This window comes from Struthio camelus, chromosome 1, assembly GCF_040807025.1.
Source record: "Struthio camelus isolate bStrCam1 chromosome 1, bStrCam1.hap1, whole genome shotgun sequence".
Taxonomy (NCBI): domain Eukaryota; kingdom Metazoa; phylum Chordata; class Aves; order Struthioniformes; family Struthionidae; genus Struthio; species Struthio camelus.
In genome coordinates, this window is record NC_090942.1 from 74908296 (window position 1) to 74930973 (window position 22678).

General features: G+C 39.3%; 1 protein-coding gene across 50 annotated transcripts in view; it reads left to right on the forward strand.

Annotated features, from left to right (window-relative positions):
* SOX5 (SRY-box transcription factor 5) overlaps nt 1-22678 on the forward strand; it is a 724053-nt gene that overhangs the window by 421644 nt on the left and 279731 nt on the right. For 3 of the 50 annotated variants that reach the window (XM_068949289.1, XM_068949382.1, XM_068949415.1), the window contains exon 1: nt 6811-7029. The exons of 28 other annotated variants lie outside the window; for them this stretch is intronic. In XM_068949289.1, coding sequence (XP_068805390.1) covers nt 6938-7029 — 92 coding nt within the window. In that variant the 5' untranslated portion in view covers nt 6811-6937. Of the gene's footprint in view, nt 1-6336; nt 6517-6808; nt 7030-7518; nt 7854-22678 lie in introns of those variants that run through there. 19 more of the 50 variants (XM_068949539.1, XM_068949550.1, XM_068949547.1 and 16 more) reach the window with 12 other exon arrangements.

Here is a 22678-nt window from a genome sequence, read left to right on the forward strand (position 1 = left end):
ATATTAGCTTTATCATGATTGTATATGTAATATAGGTAACTTGCATGTGTGGTAGAGTGAAAAGGGAATATATTTACACATTTGTTCTGAATTTTAAAAGTGGATGTTTCAGTATCCATATCTTTTTGAAACATTTATTTTCTATATAGTGGTTACAGGAATTCTTATGATTGTACAGAGTAAGAAGGAGTAAAACAAAAAAGTAATTTATAGAATGTAAGAATATTACCCTTTCTGGGTTCTTTGCCTATTTACAATTATACTTTAAATTGTAGACTGGTTTGGATAGAGGATATTTCCTACAAAAGACCTAATTCTTCACTATTCTTCCAGTGCAAAGTGAGCAGAAAATGCTAGTATTATTTGGAAGTATTTTATAGTCTTACTTTTTTTCTGATTCGAGTATATAAAATGAAGGACAATTGTGAATTGAGCTCTGTGTGTTTATGTCATGCTCACCACAAAAAAGCTCAAGCTGAAGGTGGCTGCTAGCTCTATGGGAAAAGTGTAATAAATTATCATAACAGCAGTAAAAGACAACCACTTCTCTTGAAAAGAGGCAGACAGTAGATGTACAGCTGTGGGCTTGGAGAAGTTTGATTGCAAACACCAGAGTAAACCTCAGGGTCACAAAAGGAAATCTGGAATGCCTTTAACAAAATGTATAGGATTAGGTGCCATGGATTATTCCAAAACACCCTTGTACTTTAAATTATATGGTGCTTGTTTTATATCAAACAGTGGAAGCAAACCTGTTTGTTTTATTCCCGGCGTCATTGGTGCACAGGCTAGTAATAGCATAATATAGTGGAAAGAATGGTCTGATAAGAAATACAGAGCCAAAATATGATGACCCTAACCCTATTCAGTGGTTTAAAAAGAGGTAAAATAGTTATTGGGGACGGGACAAGAATGCGGTGAGAAAACCTGCAAGAAATCTGTTGAGAGACGCTCAGACAAGCCCCTTGGATTAAGCAGAAAGGTCTCTATTAATTTCAGTGCACTTTGAGTCATGCTCAACAATTATTATCTACACTTATAAATAGATCAAAGTTGTATTATTAGGATACTTATGCTCAGAAGCTTGTGTTTGGCTCTAAAACTTAGGCTGCCTGTTCAAAAGAGGCTTGGGGGTCTACTAGCTGCTCCTCCACACACACAGGGGAAAAAGGAGTAATTTCCGTTTGATGGGAGTTGGTCATTTATATGAGCTGAGTTCCTTGTCCAGTATATTGTGGACAGGCATCTACGTTTTCCTAACAGTCATTAGAAATGACACTGAGGAGGAACATCCCTGTTGGCATTGTTATCCAAGAGGCTGAAGACTGGGTGGGCATTGCTAGTAAACAGGCCTGTCACTCAGAAAGTAATCCTCCTGATTAGGATGGAGGCAGAAGAAGGAGACTGTATGTAAGGTGAGGCTTTTGGTCTCCTAGCAGGACAGTACATTTTGTTGGGGGGGGGGGGGGGGGGGAGAGAGGGGAATATTTAGAGCAACAGGTTCTTATAGTAGTAATTTTTTTTTTTTAACAAAACCTTAATGAAAAACTCTAAATTTGAAATCTAGTTTGTTTCTTAAAGTGCTTCAAGCACAGCTCCTATCCATGGACAATTCCCATCTATTTTTTTGTGACTTTTTTTTTTAAACAAACAAACTGTCTTTTTTCTTTTCCCTCCTCAAGTTGCTTCTGTGCAGACCAAGGCTGCTCAGACAGACGGTAAAAGGGCCTTGCTAGCTAACTGACACTGTAGAGAAATAATGAAACAAACCACACCCAAAATAAAGAAACTGAAAAAGAAAATCGGAAATTTGCCCCTGATTTCTCTCATTTTCACTATTGGAAGTTATTTTTTGCTACAGCAGAATATATGTAAAAATTAATGTTGCGTGTGTTTATATATACTATTTTTTATTTAAAAACATTATTATAGTTTAACTCATATGTGTATTAAATTTGAGGTTCCTTTACTCTGGTAAATGTGGAGTGGACAGAATCAAAGTGTGCTAACTTGATTTTTTAACAAATGATTAGGATCTTTATTTTAAAGTTTAGTGACCTTTTAGGGAAGTTTGAATTCAAATTTTAGCTGAAGGTTCGTATTTCTCCTTTAGGATAGTGTCAGTTCCCTTTTGCAGGGAGGGTTGCAGATGATAGGCCACTGCTGAAATTACACGTAAACAGCTGCTAAATTGGGGCTTCCCATTTGCAAATGAGAAGGTTTTATTTTTCCTTGAAGAAATACAGTAAATTGAATAACCCTAAATAGCACAGGAATTTCAGTTCTGTAGGCTGTCTTCTCCTCAGATTTTGCTATACTATATTCAGCACTGAGTTTTGCCAACACCAAACATGCCTGATGTGGCATTTACATTCATTTAAAAAAAAAAAAAGGCATAAATTAGTTATATTTCTAAGAGTTAACTTCTCCTCTTGACACATGTACTTAATTCCCATTAATGGAAATGGCAGTTAGGCATGCACACTGAAAGGAAAAATCTGTTCCTAAGCATATGATCCAAACTGCATTGTAGCTAAACATTTCCATACTCTGAAGCAAGCACTCATTATTTGCAAGATATTCTTCATAATAAATGCATCAACCCCACGCCATTCTCCCTCCATTCTCTCTCAACCTGTTCCAAAACATCCTTTCTTAGAAATTTTACAGATTAATTTTAATGCTGTAGTTGTTTTGGATACGTGCCTTAAAAAGAAAGGGTCTTTGGAGTTTTGCATATTTTCTGTGAGAATTTTCCAGTAAATCATTGTGCGGAACATCTTACATTTCCTTGGACTTTGTAGGTGTCTATTATTAAAACTTACAGTGGAAACAACAAAGCCCGCAAAGCTCACTTTTTTTTTTCCAGCACTTCCTTCACTTATTGTATTGTAGCGTCTGCCAAAGGCACTAGGCTGAAGTATTATCATTTGATTTTAAGAACTTGTTTCTGTTTAGCTTAAAGTTTTTCTTTCCGCCAATATGAAGGTATAAAAACCTGTGGATTAGAAATACCTTAACTCTGGAATATTAGATATATCTAACTTGAGCAGGGTGGATAATTGATTTTTTTTTTTTTTTTTGGTTTACCTCTTGAACTGGAGAGCCACTATAGCAACAAAACTCAAATTATAAACTCTTCCATGAATTTTTATACTTAGCTGAATTTATTTCCCTCATCTAAATGAAGGTCGGAACTTTTTTGTTTAATTCAACACAAATTGTCTCGTTTTACCTGGACTTTCTTGTGTTGGGCACCCTTAAGGGAAGCAGATGTGGGGAAAGAGAAATGGGGAAAAAAGGTTCAATTTTCTCATCAGTTTAAGATATTTGAACTTACATATCCAGATTTGAGAAGACAATTGGACATAGATCTGCATCGCAAGTGAATTTTCTAACTACTGACCTGCTCAGTAAAAAGGGGCATCAAGACTTGCTATTGCCAGTGAAAAGTTTCAGGACAAGGTAAAATGTCATATGTTAAAATTTGGACAGTTGCATATTACATACATTTTCTTATTTCTCAGTCAGTGATCATTTATCTGAATTTGTTAGTTTTTCCACTTTGTGATAACAACCTTTGTTATGTGTCCTTGCTGTTTCTAAAAAGCAAGTCTTTCAAGTTAACGCAATGTGATTGTAGGAAGGTTTCAAAGATTCTCTAAAACCATTTGTTTGGCCTTCTTTATCTTCCTCTCGCAATTGCAGTTAGATGAACTTACAAGAACATAATTTTATAGCTAGAAATACAATGGTAACAGTAACTTTTTTTTTTTTTTCTCCTGTTGGACCCAACTCTGTTTCCTCCCACTGAACTGGGAGAGGGAGCTCAATAGCTGCAGAAAAAATAAGGTAGGTAGCTTAGCAAAAAGCATAATGGGGTAATGGTAAATGTTATAAACTAAGGTAAGGGGGGGAGGGGGGAAAGGGAAGAAATCTGAAAGATATCTGAGCAAGAGGGGGAGCTGAAAAGGAGAGGGGAAAATGGAAGAAAGGAAGTAGAGACCATTCCTCTGAATGCTTTTGACTAGGCCCTTTATTAGGGCTCTTTGTATTTTTTCTAGTTTAGTCAAATTCCTGTTCCGTATTTCCTGATATTGATGGTGATTGTTCGTGTTTATAATCATAGTAGCTGAGAGCCAGCCAAGAAGGAGCCCCATTGTGCACAAACTTGGAGGAGTACATCCTCATTGCCCCGAAGATCTTACCGCTGATATAGGAAGTGACATAGGAAGGGGTAAATACATGTGAACAGAGGATGGAAGGACGTGGTGGAAAAAAGGCAGTTGCGGAGCAGAGGTGAGATGAAAAGAGAGCTGAATGGCGTTAACATGCAGTCAAAATGTGATAGTCCTGTTCTGCCAAAACTGTTGCCAATTCTTTGACTAAAAGGTCATCTTCATTTTCCCCTAGCTGGGGTTTCTGACTGGCTTCTCTTTGCAGACTTCTCCCAAGGCTGTAAGTGAGGAAGCAAGGGAAGTAAAGTAAAAAGTGGCAGAGAGGAACAGCATCCTGGAAGTACTGAGGGGCAATGGTGCATCAACAGAAAAACAAAAGCCCAAGAAAAAGGGGCCTCACAAATACTGAAAAGTGTGAATAAATCTCTGAAGTGCGTTTTAACCAAGCAGTTAGATGTAAAAATCATGCCTTTGTAGAAAAAACAGCTAAAATATACTTCTGGTCACAGGGAGGAACGTGTTTCAGCAGCGTAGGGACTCTTGCCGACTGCAGGGCACATGGGATCTTTGTTTCTCATCCTTTTGCTGAAGTTGTCTAACTGTGTCGGCATGGGCAAGCTACTTAACCTGTCTGCATCTTAGTTTCCTTATTTGAGGCCAAATTCTCCTACTGAGCAGCCCCTTACTCCACACAGATTTGCTGATTTGAAAAGAGCCCCTGTGGAGCGAGATACTTTTCAATACAAATAAAGTTTTGGAATAGGCCCTAATTATATTTATTACCTGCAGAGGAGTAATGTGAGACTTAACATGGTTTGAGACCCTCAGCTGAAAGAAGTAGTATTTGCAATTGTTCTTTTTAATCATCCGCAGCCTTTTCAATGTCTATTTCATAGCTATCCTAAAAGGGCTCGCTCCTAAACCACAAATAAAAAAATAAAAAATCCTTGTCCACGTTAACTAGGTCTGTCAGTCTGCTGTGAATGAACCTCTGTGGCGAATACGATGTGCCAGGGGCTGCCGAAGGAAACGAGTTTACCCTGCCCCACGGTGAGGAGCCCTTAGATGTACCTCACGCCAGAAGTTGACAGATTCTGCGCGACTCCGCTCTGAGCGCGGGTGTGAGGCAGGCTGGAGAGACGGTCTTCGCGGATACCCTTTTATGAACGATAACGAAGGCGCCTTCGCAAACTTAGCTGCCGTGTTTCGCTTCATGAATGGTGTAGTGCTCTTTTGGGAGGATGCGCGTAACTTGCGAGTGGCTTTGCTGTTTGTGATTAAAATGATCATCCCGGTGCTCTGGCCGATGCTGCCTTTACGCCGCGCTGGACTGACTGGCCCCTGTGTGAGCCTGCCGTCTTACCACACGTGCGTTGAGAGTAAATAGAAACAAATTAAAGAGCGGAGCTGTTGGACATTGATAAAAAATAATAAGCCTTTTCTTTTTGGAATTTTTTTAAGCCAGTGGGCATGAAAAGGTTGAGCGGTTTACGGCCGCTCTGTGTCAGTATGTGTGCGTGCACTTGTACGTATTTTGAAAAGTAAACTTGCTCTCTCCTTGTGACTGGGAGGTAGGGGTAAGTGGGGAAGAGAGGGGGCAGTGGACCTAATCAAACTGTGGTGAGGTCAAAACCTCATGGTTTTTAAAGGCTCTTAATGTTATCCAGCTGCAAATTAAAAAAAAAAAAAAAAAGAGAGAGAGAGAAAGGAATTAGGGTTGGGGAAATGGAAAGAATGGAGTATAGATATGTGCTTGTGTGTGGGTGTGTGTGCATGTGTGTGTTAAAGAACAGGCAGACTTAGTTTTTGCTTTTTTCTTTCCTTTCCCCCCTCCTTCTTCTCCCCCCCCCCCCCCCCCGCGCCTAACGCGAGTTCAGTGCCAGGCTGGACATTGGCCGTGCAGACTATTGAGCCATTGTCTGCTGCGTTTCCAGAATAGCCCCCAGTTAATCGCTTGGGCTTTGAAGGGAATTTCCTCGTGGGATTCTCCGCAGCAGACCTAATCCAGTGACCTGCCCTGCCGACGACGGCAGGCTCCCCGCAGCCGCTTGCCTTCCCCCCCCCAGCACCACCACCACCAGCCACCTCCACCCCCGGCTCCGCCGCGGCGGGGCGGGCTCTGCGGTGTCGCCTTTTGTGCAGCCTGAGCCCTCCCAGTAGGAGTGGAGAGCTGGTCTCCCTCTGCCTCCCCTCGCTGCCTCCGCGCGTGTGTGTGTGTGTGTGTGTGTGATGTGGAGGGTTGGCGCTGCCCTGCCCTGCCCGTGTGGATGCGGTGCGGGTGCCGCGCCGTTTGACCAGATGCTGCAGTGCACCGGCCGGCCCCGGTCTCTGCCTGTGTGTATGTGCGAGCGCGGGTGTGCGTGCGCCTCTGTCATTTCATGTCAAAGGTCCATTACCTGATTACCTTCCTCGCCTGCCAGATTTTTATCTAGATAATTGGAACTGCAATGGAGGCCGTGTGCTGCCAGCCAGCTTAAAGGAGGGGTGGGGGGCGGAGGGGGGGGGGTGTCTCTCAAACCACAGTTTGTCCACCTTGTTATCTGTGGCTGTCTGGGCAGAGGAAATTAAAGAGATCCACAGCTGAGGGACTCCTTCGGCTTGCTCGAGGGGGAGGGAATTAAAACCAAAAAAGCCCTAGAAGACAAAAAGTTTATTTTTGCTGTGTGTGTGTGTGTGTGTGAGCGCGGGGTGTGTGCGTGTGCGCGCACGCTGTCTTGGCATGTGGATACCTTTTCCCTTCCACACAACAGGGCTGTTTGATGGAGTTTGGAGCTGAGGAAACTTTGGTTTTGTTGCCAGGACGGTTCGCAGCACTTTGTGGAAAGCAAGAGCTAACAGTGAGACCGACAGAGTGAGTGACAAGTTGTTTACAGGTTTCCTTGAAGGGGCCTCTGCTATATTTCAATCTGTCAAAGTTGCTTTTCTTCCCTCAGAACAATGCCTGATTGTTGTGTTTTTTTTTTCTCTCTCTCTCTCAAAGAGAGAGAAAGAGGGAGAGAAAGAGAGACTAAAAGGGGGGGGGGGAGAGAAAGGAATGAAAATTCTTTCGAGTACAAATGCCTTTGGTAACATTTTTATGTGTCTAATCTTTTTCTCCCCTATTTCAACTCAGAGACAGTTGATAACTGTTTCAATTTAATCAGTCTGCTCTTGTTTTATCTTCTTTCTCCACTGATCTTCCTCAGCGCAGGGGATTTGCTCCTGGTTTGCCGGGTTTAGGTGGATTGTTGGGCTTTCTTTTTTCCGCTCCTTTTCTTTTTTTTTTTTTCTCTTTTCTTTTCTTTTTTTTTTGTTCGTTTTTAGGGCATTAAATGAGTTGACTTTTCACATTCTGTGGTGACTGGAGAGCAGAATTAAAAGGAAAGGACAGGCACCCTGAGGTTGTCTAGTGCCTTGCAGCCGCAGCACGCTGCTCCGCTGTGGGGGGAGCTTTATAAACAGTCTGCTGCGAAGTGTGCTACCCCTTTAAGAGACTGGTCAAGGAGTCCTAGCTCAGAGAGAGAGAGAGAGAGCCAGAGAGAGAGAAAGAGAGAGAGAGAAAATCAATCGGTTTAGAAGGTTTGGACTCACTTGACAGGTTCAGTTGGAGGCGATCATAGGTGGCTGCTGTGACAAAGGGAAATTGTGCTTTTCCAGCATGCTAACTGACCCTGATTTACCTCAGGAGTTTGAAAGGTGAGTCGAGTTGGGGGGGGGGGGAACAGAAAGGGGGGGCGGGTTTGTGTTTTGTTTTTTGGGGTGTGTATGTGTGGGTTTTTTTTTTTTTTTTGCTGTTTCTTTTTGGTCTTGTAGGTTTTTTATTTTTTGCGGGGAGGGGGTTTAATTTGAGTACGCGTGTTAGCGCGCTCGCCCGCGTGTGTGCGAGGCGATGTCCGCGGTGCACACGCACACATAACACACACACACACACACGCACACACACACACACACACGAGAGAGGGGCACGCAACTCCGGCGGCACGGCGGCGAGATGCTTCTTCTTACCCCCCCCCCCCCCCCCCCCCCCCGCGGAACGTTACCTTGGCTATTCAAATCGCGTGTCAGTTAGGCGGGCGCGCGGGGGGGGTGGGGGTGGGGCAGGGGAACCCTCCGTGCCGGCGCCCCGCCGCGCCGGGGATGCTCCCCCGGTACTCAGCTTTGTTCCGCTCCCGAGTGGAGATCTTCATGGACACTATCGTGCCCTCTCTCTCTCTTTTTTTTTTTTTTGTTGTTGTTTGTTTTTTTTTCGCTCGCCTCTCTTCCCCTGCGCTCCCCCCCCCCCCTTTCTCCTCCAACCCCAAACCTTTCCCTGAATCAGCCCACTAAAATACAGGAGGCGATGCTGGGTGCGGAGTGCCTTCATTGTCAGCATCTCCCTGCCCTCCGAGAGTGATTTCCAGGGTGACAGAAGATGTCTGGTGGCGGGGGAAGCGGTGGATTTAACTTCCCATTCGATCCTTCTGTAAAACTTTGGAAGGCGCTCAGTAAAGCACATGACCTTTTGTTGATCTAGCACAAGTGATTATTTTTAGGCAAGTTAACATCCCAGCCCTCCATCAAGAGAACATCCTTTTGGCTTCGAAAAAGTGAAACTCTTGGTTCTAAGTTTTAGCTGTTGCCTCGCTCGCTAAGTGTCAAAAGCGGGATTTTGATTTATGACGTATATACGTTCATCTCCCCCTTTCTGAAGCAGGAGCCTTGCATGTTTGGAATTAAGTTTTTTCTGTCACTGGCAAGGGCTCGTGACCTCCAAGAGTTTAGTCCTTCTTCCATACGATCTAGTGTTTCCAAAAGGTTTTGAAGCATTTTCTCAGACGTTTGTACACACATCCATTGATGATCCAGCATCCTTTCCCTCCGGCTTGATTTTTAAACATTATTAATAGTCCCTTGTTTAGCTGCAATAAACAATTCAAACTTTTCATTTTGAAGTGGTAAATAAAAGAATGCCAGGATGCGTGTTGCTTAGATTTTTTTTTTTTTTTCATTTTCATGAAAGCTACCTCCTGTATAAACATTTGGTTGTATCTGACTATGCAATACAAGCTAGGTGCTAGACCAGCTGGTTAAAAATATGCTAAGTCAAGCTGTTCATCGTTCAAACCTACTGAATTTGATAGTAAAGGCACAGAAAAGAAGGCAAGATAAAAACATTTTAAGTGGGCTGAGAAACACACTTGCAGAGAAAGGACAGGAAAGAATGCCTGCATTAAAAGATCGGAGAAAAATAAAATTGGGAAATTCAGAAAAGAACTATTTTAACACTTTCAGTCCTCTTTCTGCAACTAAACACTTCCTTACTAGAAAGTGGAGTTGGCATTGTTGAACTGTTCCAAGATCTTATTTAATACAATTAATTTTCCAGACTTACTTAGAATATTTGGTATTTTTCTTTGGTTTCTTATTATTGCAGTAATAGGAAAAAAATTATTTTTGTTCACATTTATTGTACTAAGTTAGCTCAACTACCTGAGGAAACAGTTACTGTTCCTGGTGTTGAACCTGATCTAACATCTTGATAATATAGTTGTCTTGTTCATAAAATTAATGGATAAAAGTAATTCATCTAGTTCACTAAGATTATACATAGAAATTTCGAAGCAAGCTATTTAGTTTATACTTTGAACTTTGTGATGAACAGAATACCTATAAAGTCTATTAGGCAGAATGGAAGTCCTTTCATTTTTCTGTTGATGGACTTTCTTTTTCTCTGAAGTCTCTCTGCACGACATATATATATGTATATAAAGATACATATATGTATATTTATCTACATTTTATAAATAAATAAATCATTTTGTCAAAACATCTTCCTTAGAAATAAAATTGAGTTTCTCTCTCCTTTTTTTTTTTTCCGGGTGTACGTTTCATTTTCAGAGATCCCAGAGCTTTGCTCTTGTAAACATTCTAGTTAAATGATCAATAAACTGCTCTCCTTTTGCTATTCAGATAATAGCAAGCGGTAGAGATGGGAAGCAATAAAAACAAACCTCAGGATACATATATATATTTTTTTTCTTGCAATTTTTCCTCTGCAGTTGAAATTGGTAATACAAACCAATATCTCTGTTAATCATTACCATTTGTTTACATTGTGTGTGTTTGACTATAGTTACACACATACACAGAGTAGATACTGTCCATGTAATATATTTGTATTTATGAAAAGACAGGCAGGAGGACACACTTTCTCTCACGCAGACTCACAGGCGCACACACGATCGCAGGGTTTGCATCTGTATATATGTACAATATATAGACGATTGCTTTTTAGAATTTTATAGCAGGTTATTTTCTTAGATTCTCAACAAGCGCAGTGCTTGGAGCACATTTCTGGTCGCTGGGGTCCTGCGTGTCGTATCTGTGTGACCAACTTTTAATTTGTTATTAATAGCCATCTCCTATTATTCCCTTTTAAACTTGAATAGTGAATTGCAAGGAGGTAAAGATTTATCAAGCAAAGTTGTTTGCCGTTCAGATCTCAAGAGCGTTCGTATTTATCTCAGAAGGTTATTCTTCTTTCTGCCATCTTTCCCATGATGTTTCAGTGTATTCCGGTTAACTGCAAACAGTTCAGAAACTTTGAGTCACCCCAACTTTCTAAAGACTCAAGCGATCTACATCAAGGGGACTTCTCTTGTTTGTCTGTGGTCATTATCATGGGCATTTGTGATACTCACTTAGAATGAAAATGATCCTCAGTGTTAGACAAATCAACATTCATTAATTCATTCAGTATCAGTAGTAGATTGCACTAGGTTCGATGAATTAGCATGTATATTTAATTGTCATACCAAAAATGTAAGGGTTTTCGTGCTTTCCCGGGAAGTTGCTTGCGCTTTATTTCTGTTTATGGCGGTTCAGTTGTTTGCTCGAGAGGAGCATCAGTATGCTTATACTGAGGAGGATGATGTTTGAAGAAAAACTGTTTGAAGGAATTGCAACTGGAGTCTGTTCCATTTGTTACAAAGGAAAGGATAACTTTTGGGATGTAGTTTGTCATGTACCTGTGGCACTCTGAATTGATTTTAAAGGTCTCAAAAAATTGAGTAACTTTTTTTTTCCTAGACAGGGATGATTATGCTTAGATATATTTAAATATAACAAGTATGAGCGCAATAGAAAGAAAGTTTACTTCTTTGAGGAAAAGGTAGAGATAATGTGGCCAGAACCATCACAGAAAGCTGTAAAATTTACAGAATGATAAGATTTCTGAAATGCCCAACATAAAGTTTTAATGTCTTAATAAAATCTGGTAAATGAAAAATAGATAAAGTGACTGCTTAACAATGTCCCCAGTGTATGGAATATTCTTAAACCCAAATTAATTACTACATATTTACATTTCTCTGTAGACTATGAGAGAGGCTAAGCTAGGCATCAGGACAGAATGACATCTTTTTTTCTTTCTCTCTCTCTCTCTCTCTCTCTCTCTCTCTCTCTCTCTTTTTTTATGTGCCAATTCAAGGCAAAGAGGTATTCAGTGTTTGTGGAAGAAGGAAGGATAGGCTAGTGTTTCCATAGGAAAAACGGAAGAGCTAGAAAAGACTAAAAGCATAGGTAGGAGCCGTGGGGATGGGGGCAGTAGAACAAGTTTAACATTTACAGTCATCGTTTCTGTGCACTAGAAAAATTCTGTGAGCTCGTGAATAGCTTGTAGAAGTTGAAAGGCTCGAAGATGTAAAGCAAGGCTCTGCTTGGAGGAAAAAAATATACTTAGCTACTTCACTGCTGCGCTGCACGAGTCATTTCAGACTCCCACTGAATTTATTTTGGGGTTGTACCAACACTGTCAAATGGAGAAATCATTTTCCTAAAAGGAAACTTTGCGTATTCCTAAGTGCTTTTCTTAGCTAAAGTTACCCTAAAAGCTCTCCTCTTCTACTGCGTTTGCTGAGAATTTTGGAGAAAGAGTAACACCTTCATATTAACCGACTTGCTCAGAGTGATGTCCCACTCTCCTGAAATCTACCTGTAGAAGTAAGAAGAACAATTATTCCTTCATTTAAAAGAAAATGATGAGATTGCTTTAATACTGGGCTGAACAGCATTTACATTCCACTGACATGTTTTCAGAAAATGACTTTATTGCTTACATATTTAGGTCTGGGGGTCTGGGATCAGAACAAGGAATATAGTGCTAGTTAAAAGTTTCAGATAGTGATTCTTTGCTGCAACAAAAATTGACGCTTTTTTATTTGTCTGAGATGAGGCTGAAGGAATTAATACATTTGCAGACTACTTATTAATGTCCTGTGTGTGCTAATTTCATTTGTTGTGCTTATGCTTAGTGAGGAAGAAGCTGACTGTTAGCAGATTATAGATTTTAATGAACGTCTCAATAATTTACCAGTTGCTGAAATTGTGATCTAGACTTGGAACGCAAAAACACAAATGAGAGAGCTGATGAGTGACACATCAGACTGCACAATTCGACTGTTGTATTCATTGCATTTGAATCAAATCAGGAGTTTGGCATTACGAGATTCTGGGTGGCTGGCTCATCATATGCATTCAAGGAGTTAATTAAAACACACACAAACACATACACACGCTCTCCCACCAGGCATCTTGCGATGTTTATGTGCATAGTGTGTTTGATTGGTACCTTTAGATAGGAGATAAATTGTTTTTGCTTCTCTTGTTGTCCAGAGATCTTAAATATCTAACTAGTTTGCAAAATATTTACTACTTCTCAGGGAGGTTTTAACGAGCATTTATGGCTTTATCATGTAAGAGGCATATAGTATCTGGATGAGTGATTTAAATGTGAAGCTCCCTGATAGGATAGGCATACGTACTCGTGTCTGTGTAATGTGATGTATCTTTATCTGTGTGAAATATACTTTTACAGTATCAATACAGGAGAAAGAATATCTTTCAAGGTAGATTTATAGCTTCTTTGCCTGCTTTTCATGCTGTATTTAAAAAAAAAAAAATCTGTTGATGTTGAATAATATATCTACATGTTTGTGTGTCAGATACCTTTGCCTCCATAACACTCTCAGAAGGGAGAATGACATACTCTTGGCTTTCTCTTTTTTTAATTAATTTCTTTCTCAGGCTTGATTTAAATATAATTAACTAGTAAAATGGTGGGGCAAAAAAACATGTTGTCATGTTGTACCTATGCACACTGGAAATATTCAATGCCTGTGAACACCCACCACTGTAATCGGGAGAAAAGAAGTGCTCACAGCAATTAATCTAAGTAGCTGTAGTTCTCTGCTGATGGTAAAGAGTTTGTTTAACAAGTAGCATCCATAGAAGCAAAGCGTTTTTTTCCCTTTTAAAACATTAGCGGATTTTTATCTAACGTGGAAAATGTGTGATGTCTCCTGTACTTGTTAAGAAGGTAAAACTATGTTGCGTTTGAGTATGTTAAAAATTACATTGCAAATTAAACAAATCCTAGTCAGATTATTACGTTAACTGAAATAGCAGAAGTTATTTTTCCTAGAACTCTTGAAACGAGTTTTTTTTTTCACTTTAACCACTTTAACTTTCTGGTATGAGCAGCGGGATACAGTAAGGAATCATGTGTGCTGTAGCTGACATGGATTTACAGTATTTATGTTTTTTACTCCTGTTCTTGAGACACCTGGCAAAATCTGCTGCAATAAGAGACTATAAAGTTTTATTCTGCTCTTTTATTCAGGGTTATCATTTTAACCTGCATTCTGCATACATCCTCTTTTTGCCATTCTCTACAGAGCTGTGTGGCTTAGGAACTAAGTTTTTTTACGTTTCGCCTTTCATCGGGTGCTTGTGCTATGCCTGCTTGCAGCCAGCCGCTAGGGGGGCACTTGAGAGCAATATGCGCTGCATCCTCCACTCGAGAGACTGAGCGTGTCACCTCCGCGCTGAGCCCAGCCTTTGCCAGCCTGAGAAGCCAGAGTCTCTAAAAGTTGTTCCTGAGCCCACATGTCCTTGTGACAGTGTGAAGTTCTGCGCACACTAGTTGTTGAGAGAGAGAGCAAATTTAGACAAGATTTTGAAGAATTTGGTGAGCGCTGCTTGCAGGGGCCATGGTATTTTAAAAGAATGTAAGGAGTGAATGGAATTGTGAAATGTACAGTGGTAATTCAGAGAAGTTGTATATCTTTTTTAGAGTTGGAGCAAGATTTAAAAAAAAGAGAAATTAAAAAAGAACATCAGCTATTAATATGTAGTTCAGAAGTGTTAGAGGTGTTACCCATGATGTTGTTTGGGGTTTTTTGTTTGCTTATAAAGAAATCATGAACATTTTCCTCCTCCCCGTTTTTGATCTGTTATGGCACTTCTCTTCAACTTGTCCTTTTGTCACCTTGTTTAAGGAAGGGAAAATTTTTCAACATGGTGATATAATTTTTGAATCGTAGAACACTGTGAGTTAAAGTGAAAATGAGAAAAGGCTTGGGGCTCATTTTGAAAGTTTGAAATTGACATTGACCTTATTTCCCTTAAAAGTATTATGGAATTAATTAAGTAATATTTCTCAGTCATTTTGTACGTAAATGTAAAGGTTATATTTTAATTGTTTTTCTTTTTTTTTAATTGATGTTTGGGATTCTAGATTTCCTTTTTATGCTTTTTTTTGAAAGAGCGAGGAGGGCAAAAGATATCAGCAACTGCTCTCTGAGAATTATAATAATTTTATTTTTGGCTTGCTGTGTTACTTCTTTGTATTCTCTCAAGTTCATATGGACTGTCTTCATTGCTTGTTTTTTTAGGATGTGGCTGTCTGTGTGCTATTTGATCTAAATATATCATAAAATGTTACCTTGGTGCTAATTTTTCTGTGTGGTTGTATTTTTATCCTATTACTAAGCATTTATTTCTTTCTTATTAATCTTAACATAATTCTCATACTTCTGGGCCAAATATAAACAGAGTGAACAGAAATTTAGTTTTCTTGTCTGAATAATCAGAGATCTTTTTAGTGGTGAGGAACTGTGTTTGTGGATATGTATTATTATTGCATAGTTAAGACCATTGTCTATATCTAATGTACTTCATGAACCTTTTTAGCTCTGGAGAAAAAAAATAGGAATGTAGATTATGTAAAGAGAAACCCGTACGGTTTGTCACCCTCATGGTTTCTTTGGTGCTGAGCTTGTGATTTTCTTGATTTTTAAGAATGTAAGAGTGAAAAAATGTTCCATATTTCATTCTTTCATCTCACAGGTTGGGCATAGGCAAAGACGATTTGACAGTGAACTGGAGCTGCATGTCATTACCAACACAATAGATAGTGTAAGACCAAGAGTAAGGAAAATGTTGTTGGTTCTAAACAGTTTTGAATTTTGTTATTACTTTTTTACCATGGTTACTTGAAAAGATTTCTTCAAACTTCTCTGGCCAGTTAAAACAGGCTAAAAAAATAAGTGTGTGAACACATGCATACAGATGCATTCATGTTAATTCTGTACACTTTGATATATCCCCTTACTTAAGTTGCATTATCTTTAGTTTGCTGAGAATCCAAAAGAGGCTGTGTTTAGACAGAGTGTGATGAGACTAAAATTTATCAGAATCTGCAAGACCAAGATGTAAGTGTGCATACAATTTTCATAATGTAGTCAATTTAGGGGTATTCATTGTCTCAAAAAAGAGACTGTTTAATGAAGGGCATGAAGTGTACGGTCTCCTTTCACCCTTTGAAGTGGCTAGCCTGCGTCGGGGTTGTGGCACTTCGGCAGAGCTTTGTGCTGGGAGGGAAGATTGGCTTGCTGTAGTGCTGCTTATGCTGTATTTGACTGTAGAGGAGTCTTCTGTTTTCAGAGAAATTCCCTTAGCAGCCTCATTGCATTCACTTTGTAAAGCGAGCCTGAAAGCAAAATCCAAACCTTCAGTCAAGTTTCTATTCATAGGGTATTCTCCCTAAATTTTGATGCTGTGGCCTCAGAGGGGCAGAGGCTTTTTTGGATAGAAATGAGATGTGTGGGAAGGTGATGGTTGGTAAGGGCGGAGGAGAAGGATGTTCTTACCCACTTGGCATGTCTATTAGCAAACTGGGTCATTTTGTTGTGTTGTATTTAGATAACTTGTTCCTGTGCTGGTGTGAAATGTGAATCACCAAACATGATGATTATTTAAAAAAAACTGGCTAAATGAAATAAAACTGAAATAGAACGGAAAGGCTAAATGAGATAGAATGAAAACAGAACATGTAACGTTATTTTTCTGGTATAGTTTCCTTCTGCAGTTGTTGAATGAAGCTGAATAGGTTCCTTTTCCCCTTCTGTTAAAAATATCCAGACTTCTGAGTTTGAAATTCAGAGGGACATACAAAATGCAGCTTTCTTTTCAGGTTCAGCCTTTGGTTTTTCTTTTGCTCTTGGATGCTGGAGATTTAAGTAGATATTTTCTGGTCAATCTATTGTAAAGAAGACTGTTGACCCTCCTCTTTGCTGAACCTATATGAACATCAAATTGAATCTGTTTTTGCAACTGAGAGTAGAATTTGGCAGAATTTCCAGTGGAAGACTCTCCTCCTTTACCTTTTGTAAGTTCTGCTTAGTTTTTGCTGTTTGTACCTAAACTCTGTAACTAATTACGTGACAGTAAGCTGTGTTGAGCTATGGTGTTTATATGAAATACCATGCAAAGGATGGGAAAAATACTGTACTATTTTCAACTGTGCCATGTGTCTCTTTTATAGATAATCTGCATGTGTATTAGTGTCGTTGATTGAGTGTGTTTTTGTAGAGTGCCGGCATCCTGAATCAGGACCCATTATGCTCGTCACTGTACAAACACAAAACAGAAGGTTTCTTTCCATTCCACAGAGCAAGCTTTGTGCTTAGAGCTCAGACTAATATCAATGTGTCCTTGTGTGGGAAAAATTTAGAATCACAGAATAGGTAAGAGATCCCTGGCACGGGAAATCTCATTGATGAATGAGATTTCAGTCCTGAAATCATGTTTTAAAATTTATAAATAGAACAAGAAATGTGTTTGCATATGCTATCTCTGTATACTTTCTACACATATATATGTAGCAATTGATTTACTGTTAGTACTGATAATATTAATAATAGATTCATACGTCATATAATGCTATTTGATTAGGAAATCAGAGCATTTATTTGGAAAGCATTCACATACAAATTGTGAAGATTTCTGTGTTCTTTAGATTGAGAAGCAAGATTAGCCTCCACCTATAGATGGGAAAACTGAGGGACAGTGTCACAAAATCCTTTGCAAGGGTGGGTAGAGAAAGTGGAGATACTGCTTGCTAGTCCTGTTTTTTAACCTCAGCATCATCTTTTTTCTTCTTAAGATCCTAAGAACTGCAAATTACAGATTTCTAGCTGTCCAGTTAATAATTTCTAAAGGTTTCACTCTAGCACGATGAAATATAATATTTAAGTTACTTACATATGTAAAATAGGGACTTTGGAGTATAATGAATAGCGTTAAGTCCGGAAATATTTATGGCCTCGGCCACATTGGTTAGGGCTGGGAGGGAATACTGTCTTTAGCCCCTCCAGTTATTTGAGTGTACTTTTAAACTAACTCCCTACCTGAAGGCATGTTCTGAGAACTGGAGTTAGATAGCAGCGCATGCAGTGTTAAGCAGTAGATTGAAAGACAGTGTGTGTATCTAATGGCCAGGTAACGGATTTATCCTGCAGAACAATTATCATCTTCAGCCATGTGAACAAGAGCCGTCATATGTTTATAAGCTAAGGGCCAGGCTCTAGGGGAGTCCAGGAAAAAATTCCTTGCATGGAAAGTGTCAATGTGCGGAACAGGCTCTACTAAAAGCAGCAGTGTAGGCAGGCTGTGTGAGCAAATCAAGCAGCTTAAAAGCAAAAACCACATTACAGAACACAAAATGCAGCGTTTCTTACCCGTTCTAGACCCACATATTTTACCTCTGTTTTCTAAGTGTGTGACAAAGGTCCAAAATTAAGGGAATGATACAAGCTTATTAAAAAGAAGGAATTATTTTGTTACTTATGTTAAAAGTTCTGTTTCAGTATATTTTTCATTTCCAGCTATATCCTCAGCAGATAGAACTGCATCAGTGGGGTCTGCAGGTAGATTTAGATCTAGTCACTATGTTGCATCTCTTATTACATGCTATTGAGAAAATGGGTATAAGCAAAGGAGTTCTGGGTGGATTTGATGTGGGTAGCCTATGAATCTTATAACTGGGCTATGAAGTTATTTCCTTTTATACGCTTTTTAAGAGGGAGGCTACTTTCAAGATAATAGATTATAATCCAACATGTTGCACAGTATTTTTCAGTGGTTCAGCAGTGTGTTCACAAAAACCTTATTTTGCGATGGGGCCAGTCAAGGCATCCTATTTAAAAAAAAAAAAAAAAAAAAAGAGAGAGAGAGAGACTCCATTCATTTTCAGTGTTTGGACCCACTGGCGCTCAAGTTCAGGGTCAGGTCCTAAAAATGAAGGCCTAATTAATTAAGGTTCTACTTACCTCTCTGAAGAAGGCTGATGGTTTTCACCTCTGTAAAAGCAGGATGGCATGATAGAGTGACTGGTGAAAAGATCACTGAGCAGAATCCTGTCTTCCCTTAATCTGCAGAAAACCTGCATCAGTTACAACGCAGCCAGGATTTCTGAAACGTTGGGAGAGGTTTCTGCAAGTTCTGACATCTGTAGATCTCAGAAGTTTTGTATTGATGTGTTTTAAAGATGTGCTAATTAACTAGTCCTCTGAAACAACTTTGTATCTCTGGAAGATAGTAATGGTTAAAACAACAATGACAAAAATTTACCTGAACTCTGACATCAGAGCTAAAATCTGGACCTTAGTGGTCTGGGCACTGTACATGGAATTAATCTTTATTTTGAAACTTTGTGTTTTCTAAGGTAGTAATTCCCCGTTTACGGCCACCAAGGTCTTAAGTGAGACCACTGCACAGAAGTGCATTCTTCCAAATATAGATTAGTTTGATAACCTTAGTTGTTAAAACTGTGACCTCTGTTAATTTGTCACCAGGCAAATTATTGTCAGCAATTCCCAAATTCCATGAAAACCCCAGGCAGATAGCAGAATCCCATGCTGGTAAGCATTTTTGATCTTACTGTTAACTCATTTGTAAATAGACTGTTATTATTGCTAACTGACGTACCTGTAATGGAGGTGACTTGCTGAGGGTTGTCTAGTGTAGCAGTAGCAGAGTCATCAACAGATTGCTGAAGGGCACACTGCTCTAGTTCCTCCAGAACAGCACAATAACCAATATTTCTTATATTTTTATATTCAGTCAAATAAATTTAATAAAGCATATTATTTAATAGTTTATAAAATAAGAAAGGCAAAGCCTTATTATTAAAATAATTTATAGAATTTCCTTCTTGGTATTTATTAGAAAAGTGAACACAAGATGAATGAAGTTCCTATTGCTGTAGTTTGATAGAGTCTGATATGAAAGCCTATATTTTTAAAATCAGCTGTAAAAAATCAGAGCAGAATGAAGGTTAGAACATTATTTAAAAAAAAAAAAGATAAATAAAATAGCTTTTTACAGACATACACAGTCTATTGAAAGGCCATCCAAAGCAGTGATACCAATTTAAGAAGATGATCTTTTGCCTTAATTGTACATCTGGGAGATATTAGCTGAACATTTTGTGGAGAGCTGTGAATACCTTAGTTGCCAGTTGTCTAAAATGCTGCTAATGATTGCTTCAGTGCCAGTGTTTTGATGGCTAGAACCTAGGCCTGAATATGAATACAAAGAACTCAATCTAAAAAAAAACGCGCGCACACACACTTTTTATACAAAACAGATTTCAACCATCTGCTTGGCACTTAGCTTTGTGACTATAGGCTCTAATATGAAAGGGAGCACTGTCCAGGTTATGAATGGTATCACTTTTTTTGGTACCTTTGAAAAATCATAGTGCTTTTAGAAAGCTTGTGTATCCAATGGTTTTCTTTAGCTGAATAAAGAAAACAACTGCCTTCGCCAAAATTTTGTTCCTTCCCTCGTTCCTCTGACGGCGGCGTCTCCTTATCCATGCAAAAAGGATTTTGTAGTGAAGAAAAGTTTCTGTTCTGTACCTCAGCATTTCCAAACGCATTAGAGGAGTTTAGATGAGTGGCCCTTAGAACTGACACCCCAGATGGTTTATGACACAAAGCACTGTTTGCTTAGGAATACACTGTATAGCAGAGTCTGTTGCCCAAGCACTGCAGAGCGTGTCAAATCAGCATGGAAGTTAATGGACCAAAAACACTTCTGAATTTAACACTTTCCCATTTGATCTGAATTTACAGCTTTAAATCAGGACCACACTTTTCCTTTACTGGTGCAGTGGTGGAAAACAAAGTTGATGGCATAAATTAGAGGCATATAATACAACTATTTTGTCCCAATTCTTCTGTCTAAACATTTAGAATGAATGAGACTGTATAAAATGTTTGGTAAGAAAACTATTCATGAAGCATACAAAAATTGAAACTGAGGGGTATATTCTGGGTATGTTTTAATTTGATATTCTGAGCAGTCCAAGCTTAACTCTTAATAAGCTAAGCAGAAGAGAATGCACTACAGGAAAAAGAGAAAATCTTTGTAGTTTTCACTCCTTTTGTTCACAATTTAGGTGTTATTTCTTTACCTCTGCTAGATTTATCTGAAAAATATGCAGGGCAAAGTATGTTTCTTCTTTGCTTCTAGTGCTTTTAATATAGCGCTGTTTGATAGTATTTTCCTTAGGTGCATGCTTGGAAAAAGATGAGGAAAATGCAACCTCCCACATGTAACAAAGCCTCTGTGTTTGGCCATCCATTTAGTGCCGTGTCACATTAGTACTGCATTGTTAACACCTTTGGACAAGGGTAAAGGTTTCTTGCTGCTGTGTCTAGAGGACTGCTTATGTCAGATCATAATGTCGCTAAATGCTTTTTTCAATAAATTTACTTCTCTGTAAAAAAAAGTAGGGCTTGTTTTTTGCTTCTGAGATGTCAGGAGAGTAAATAAAAGGACTAATTGTTATTTATGCTCTAATTTTATAAGATTTCCTCTTTCCTACTATGTGGTCTTGAGAAAGTGCTGCTTTCGAGTATTACATTTTATCTGCCTGAGTGTCTTTTTGCGGAGATCGTGTGAGATGATGAAAGGAAGATAAAGTTAGATCTCTCGGGATAAAATGAAGATAATATAAGAAACTTAAAAGCTTCTGCATAGTTTTAGACCAATCATAATGTACAGACAGCAAAAGTCCAACTTTTTTTAATGTGTGTGTGAAACAAGCCTTAGCAGTATTAAGGTTATAGCGCTAACAAGCTAACAGACTCCCAGCCCTGTGTATTATACCTGTCCTATCTCTTCCTGCCTCATCTCTTTTCCTTTCAACTCCACTCCCGCTAGCGGTCCTGCATACTTTCTGCATTTTTACAGGAAGAGCTGTTATTCTTGTAGGTAGAGATTAAAACATTAAACCTATTAAGCTTAAGAAAATTCTGAGGACATTTAAATTGTGATCCTAACGGAAAGCAAAAGCTGGTTCTCCAGCCACTACATCACTACGTCTTCCCATAGCGACTATACTGTAGTTATTTAACCATGTTATTAGTGAAACAGTTCTTCATGTTGCATACCATAAAATGGGTTTCTTCAGGAATGAGAAATAACAGCCTGTCTGCTGTTCAGCATTAATAATTGCACAAGAATGAGCTCCTGTGTTCAGGGATGAGTGAGGCGAAATTCTTTAACTAACACTATGAATGGATTCATAATGAAACCTTAACCTCCAGTCCCCATGTTCTTGGAAATTTTAGAGGGGAAAGGCTACTTGACCAGTGTCAACAATTTGGTCATTTTTCTTTGCTTCTCTCCCTCCTCCTTTTAGGAAATATAGTTATATTTATTGTCAATTTATTTTCTGTAGAGTCCTCCAGTCCACTGTGGTTTGAAGGACGTTCCCAAGTGAGTGTGGGACAAGTTAAATTTGAGGTGGCAGTTGGCGGTGTAGGAGGGAGGCTCAGGTAGGAGGAGGGGAGTGGTGGTAGGAGAGTGTGACTACAGTTTTAAACAACCTGCCAGTTGTCTCCCTTTTTATTAAAACAGCAACTTTCAAGCCAGGTCCCCGAAGTGTTTCATTTGATTTACTCTGTTAAAGCTAAGTTCCCCCATGCTGTTAATGAGGAGCGAACAAATAGCTTGCTCTCTCCCCCTCCTCCCCGCCCCACGTTTTTTTCTTTCCACTGCTGAAATTCTACATGCGTCACTTACTGTTTGTTTTAAACAAACTGCTGCATTGTGTCACCTTTCCCATTAAGTTTCACCGTCTGACTTCTGAAAAGTTTGAGATGAAGAGGGGAAGAATGGCAGAGGAGGAGGCACTGGCAGATCTGGTGTGGCTCATTCTCCTGATTTTTGGCCAGTTCAATGTTACCCTTAAGTTACGGTTGCGTTTGTATTAAAGCTGGGTGTGAATGACTGGGTTCAAAGGTTGCACTTTAACTTTCTTGTTTGCCTGTCATTGTTACGTTCCAAAATAAAATGAGTTTCATAATATGCAGGTGCCCAAATTGCTGTAGAATGTCAGTCTGACAGTT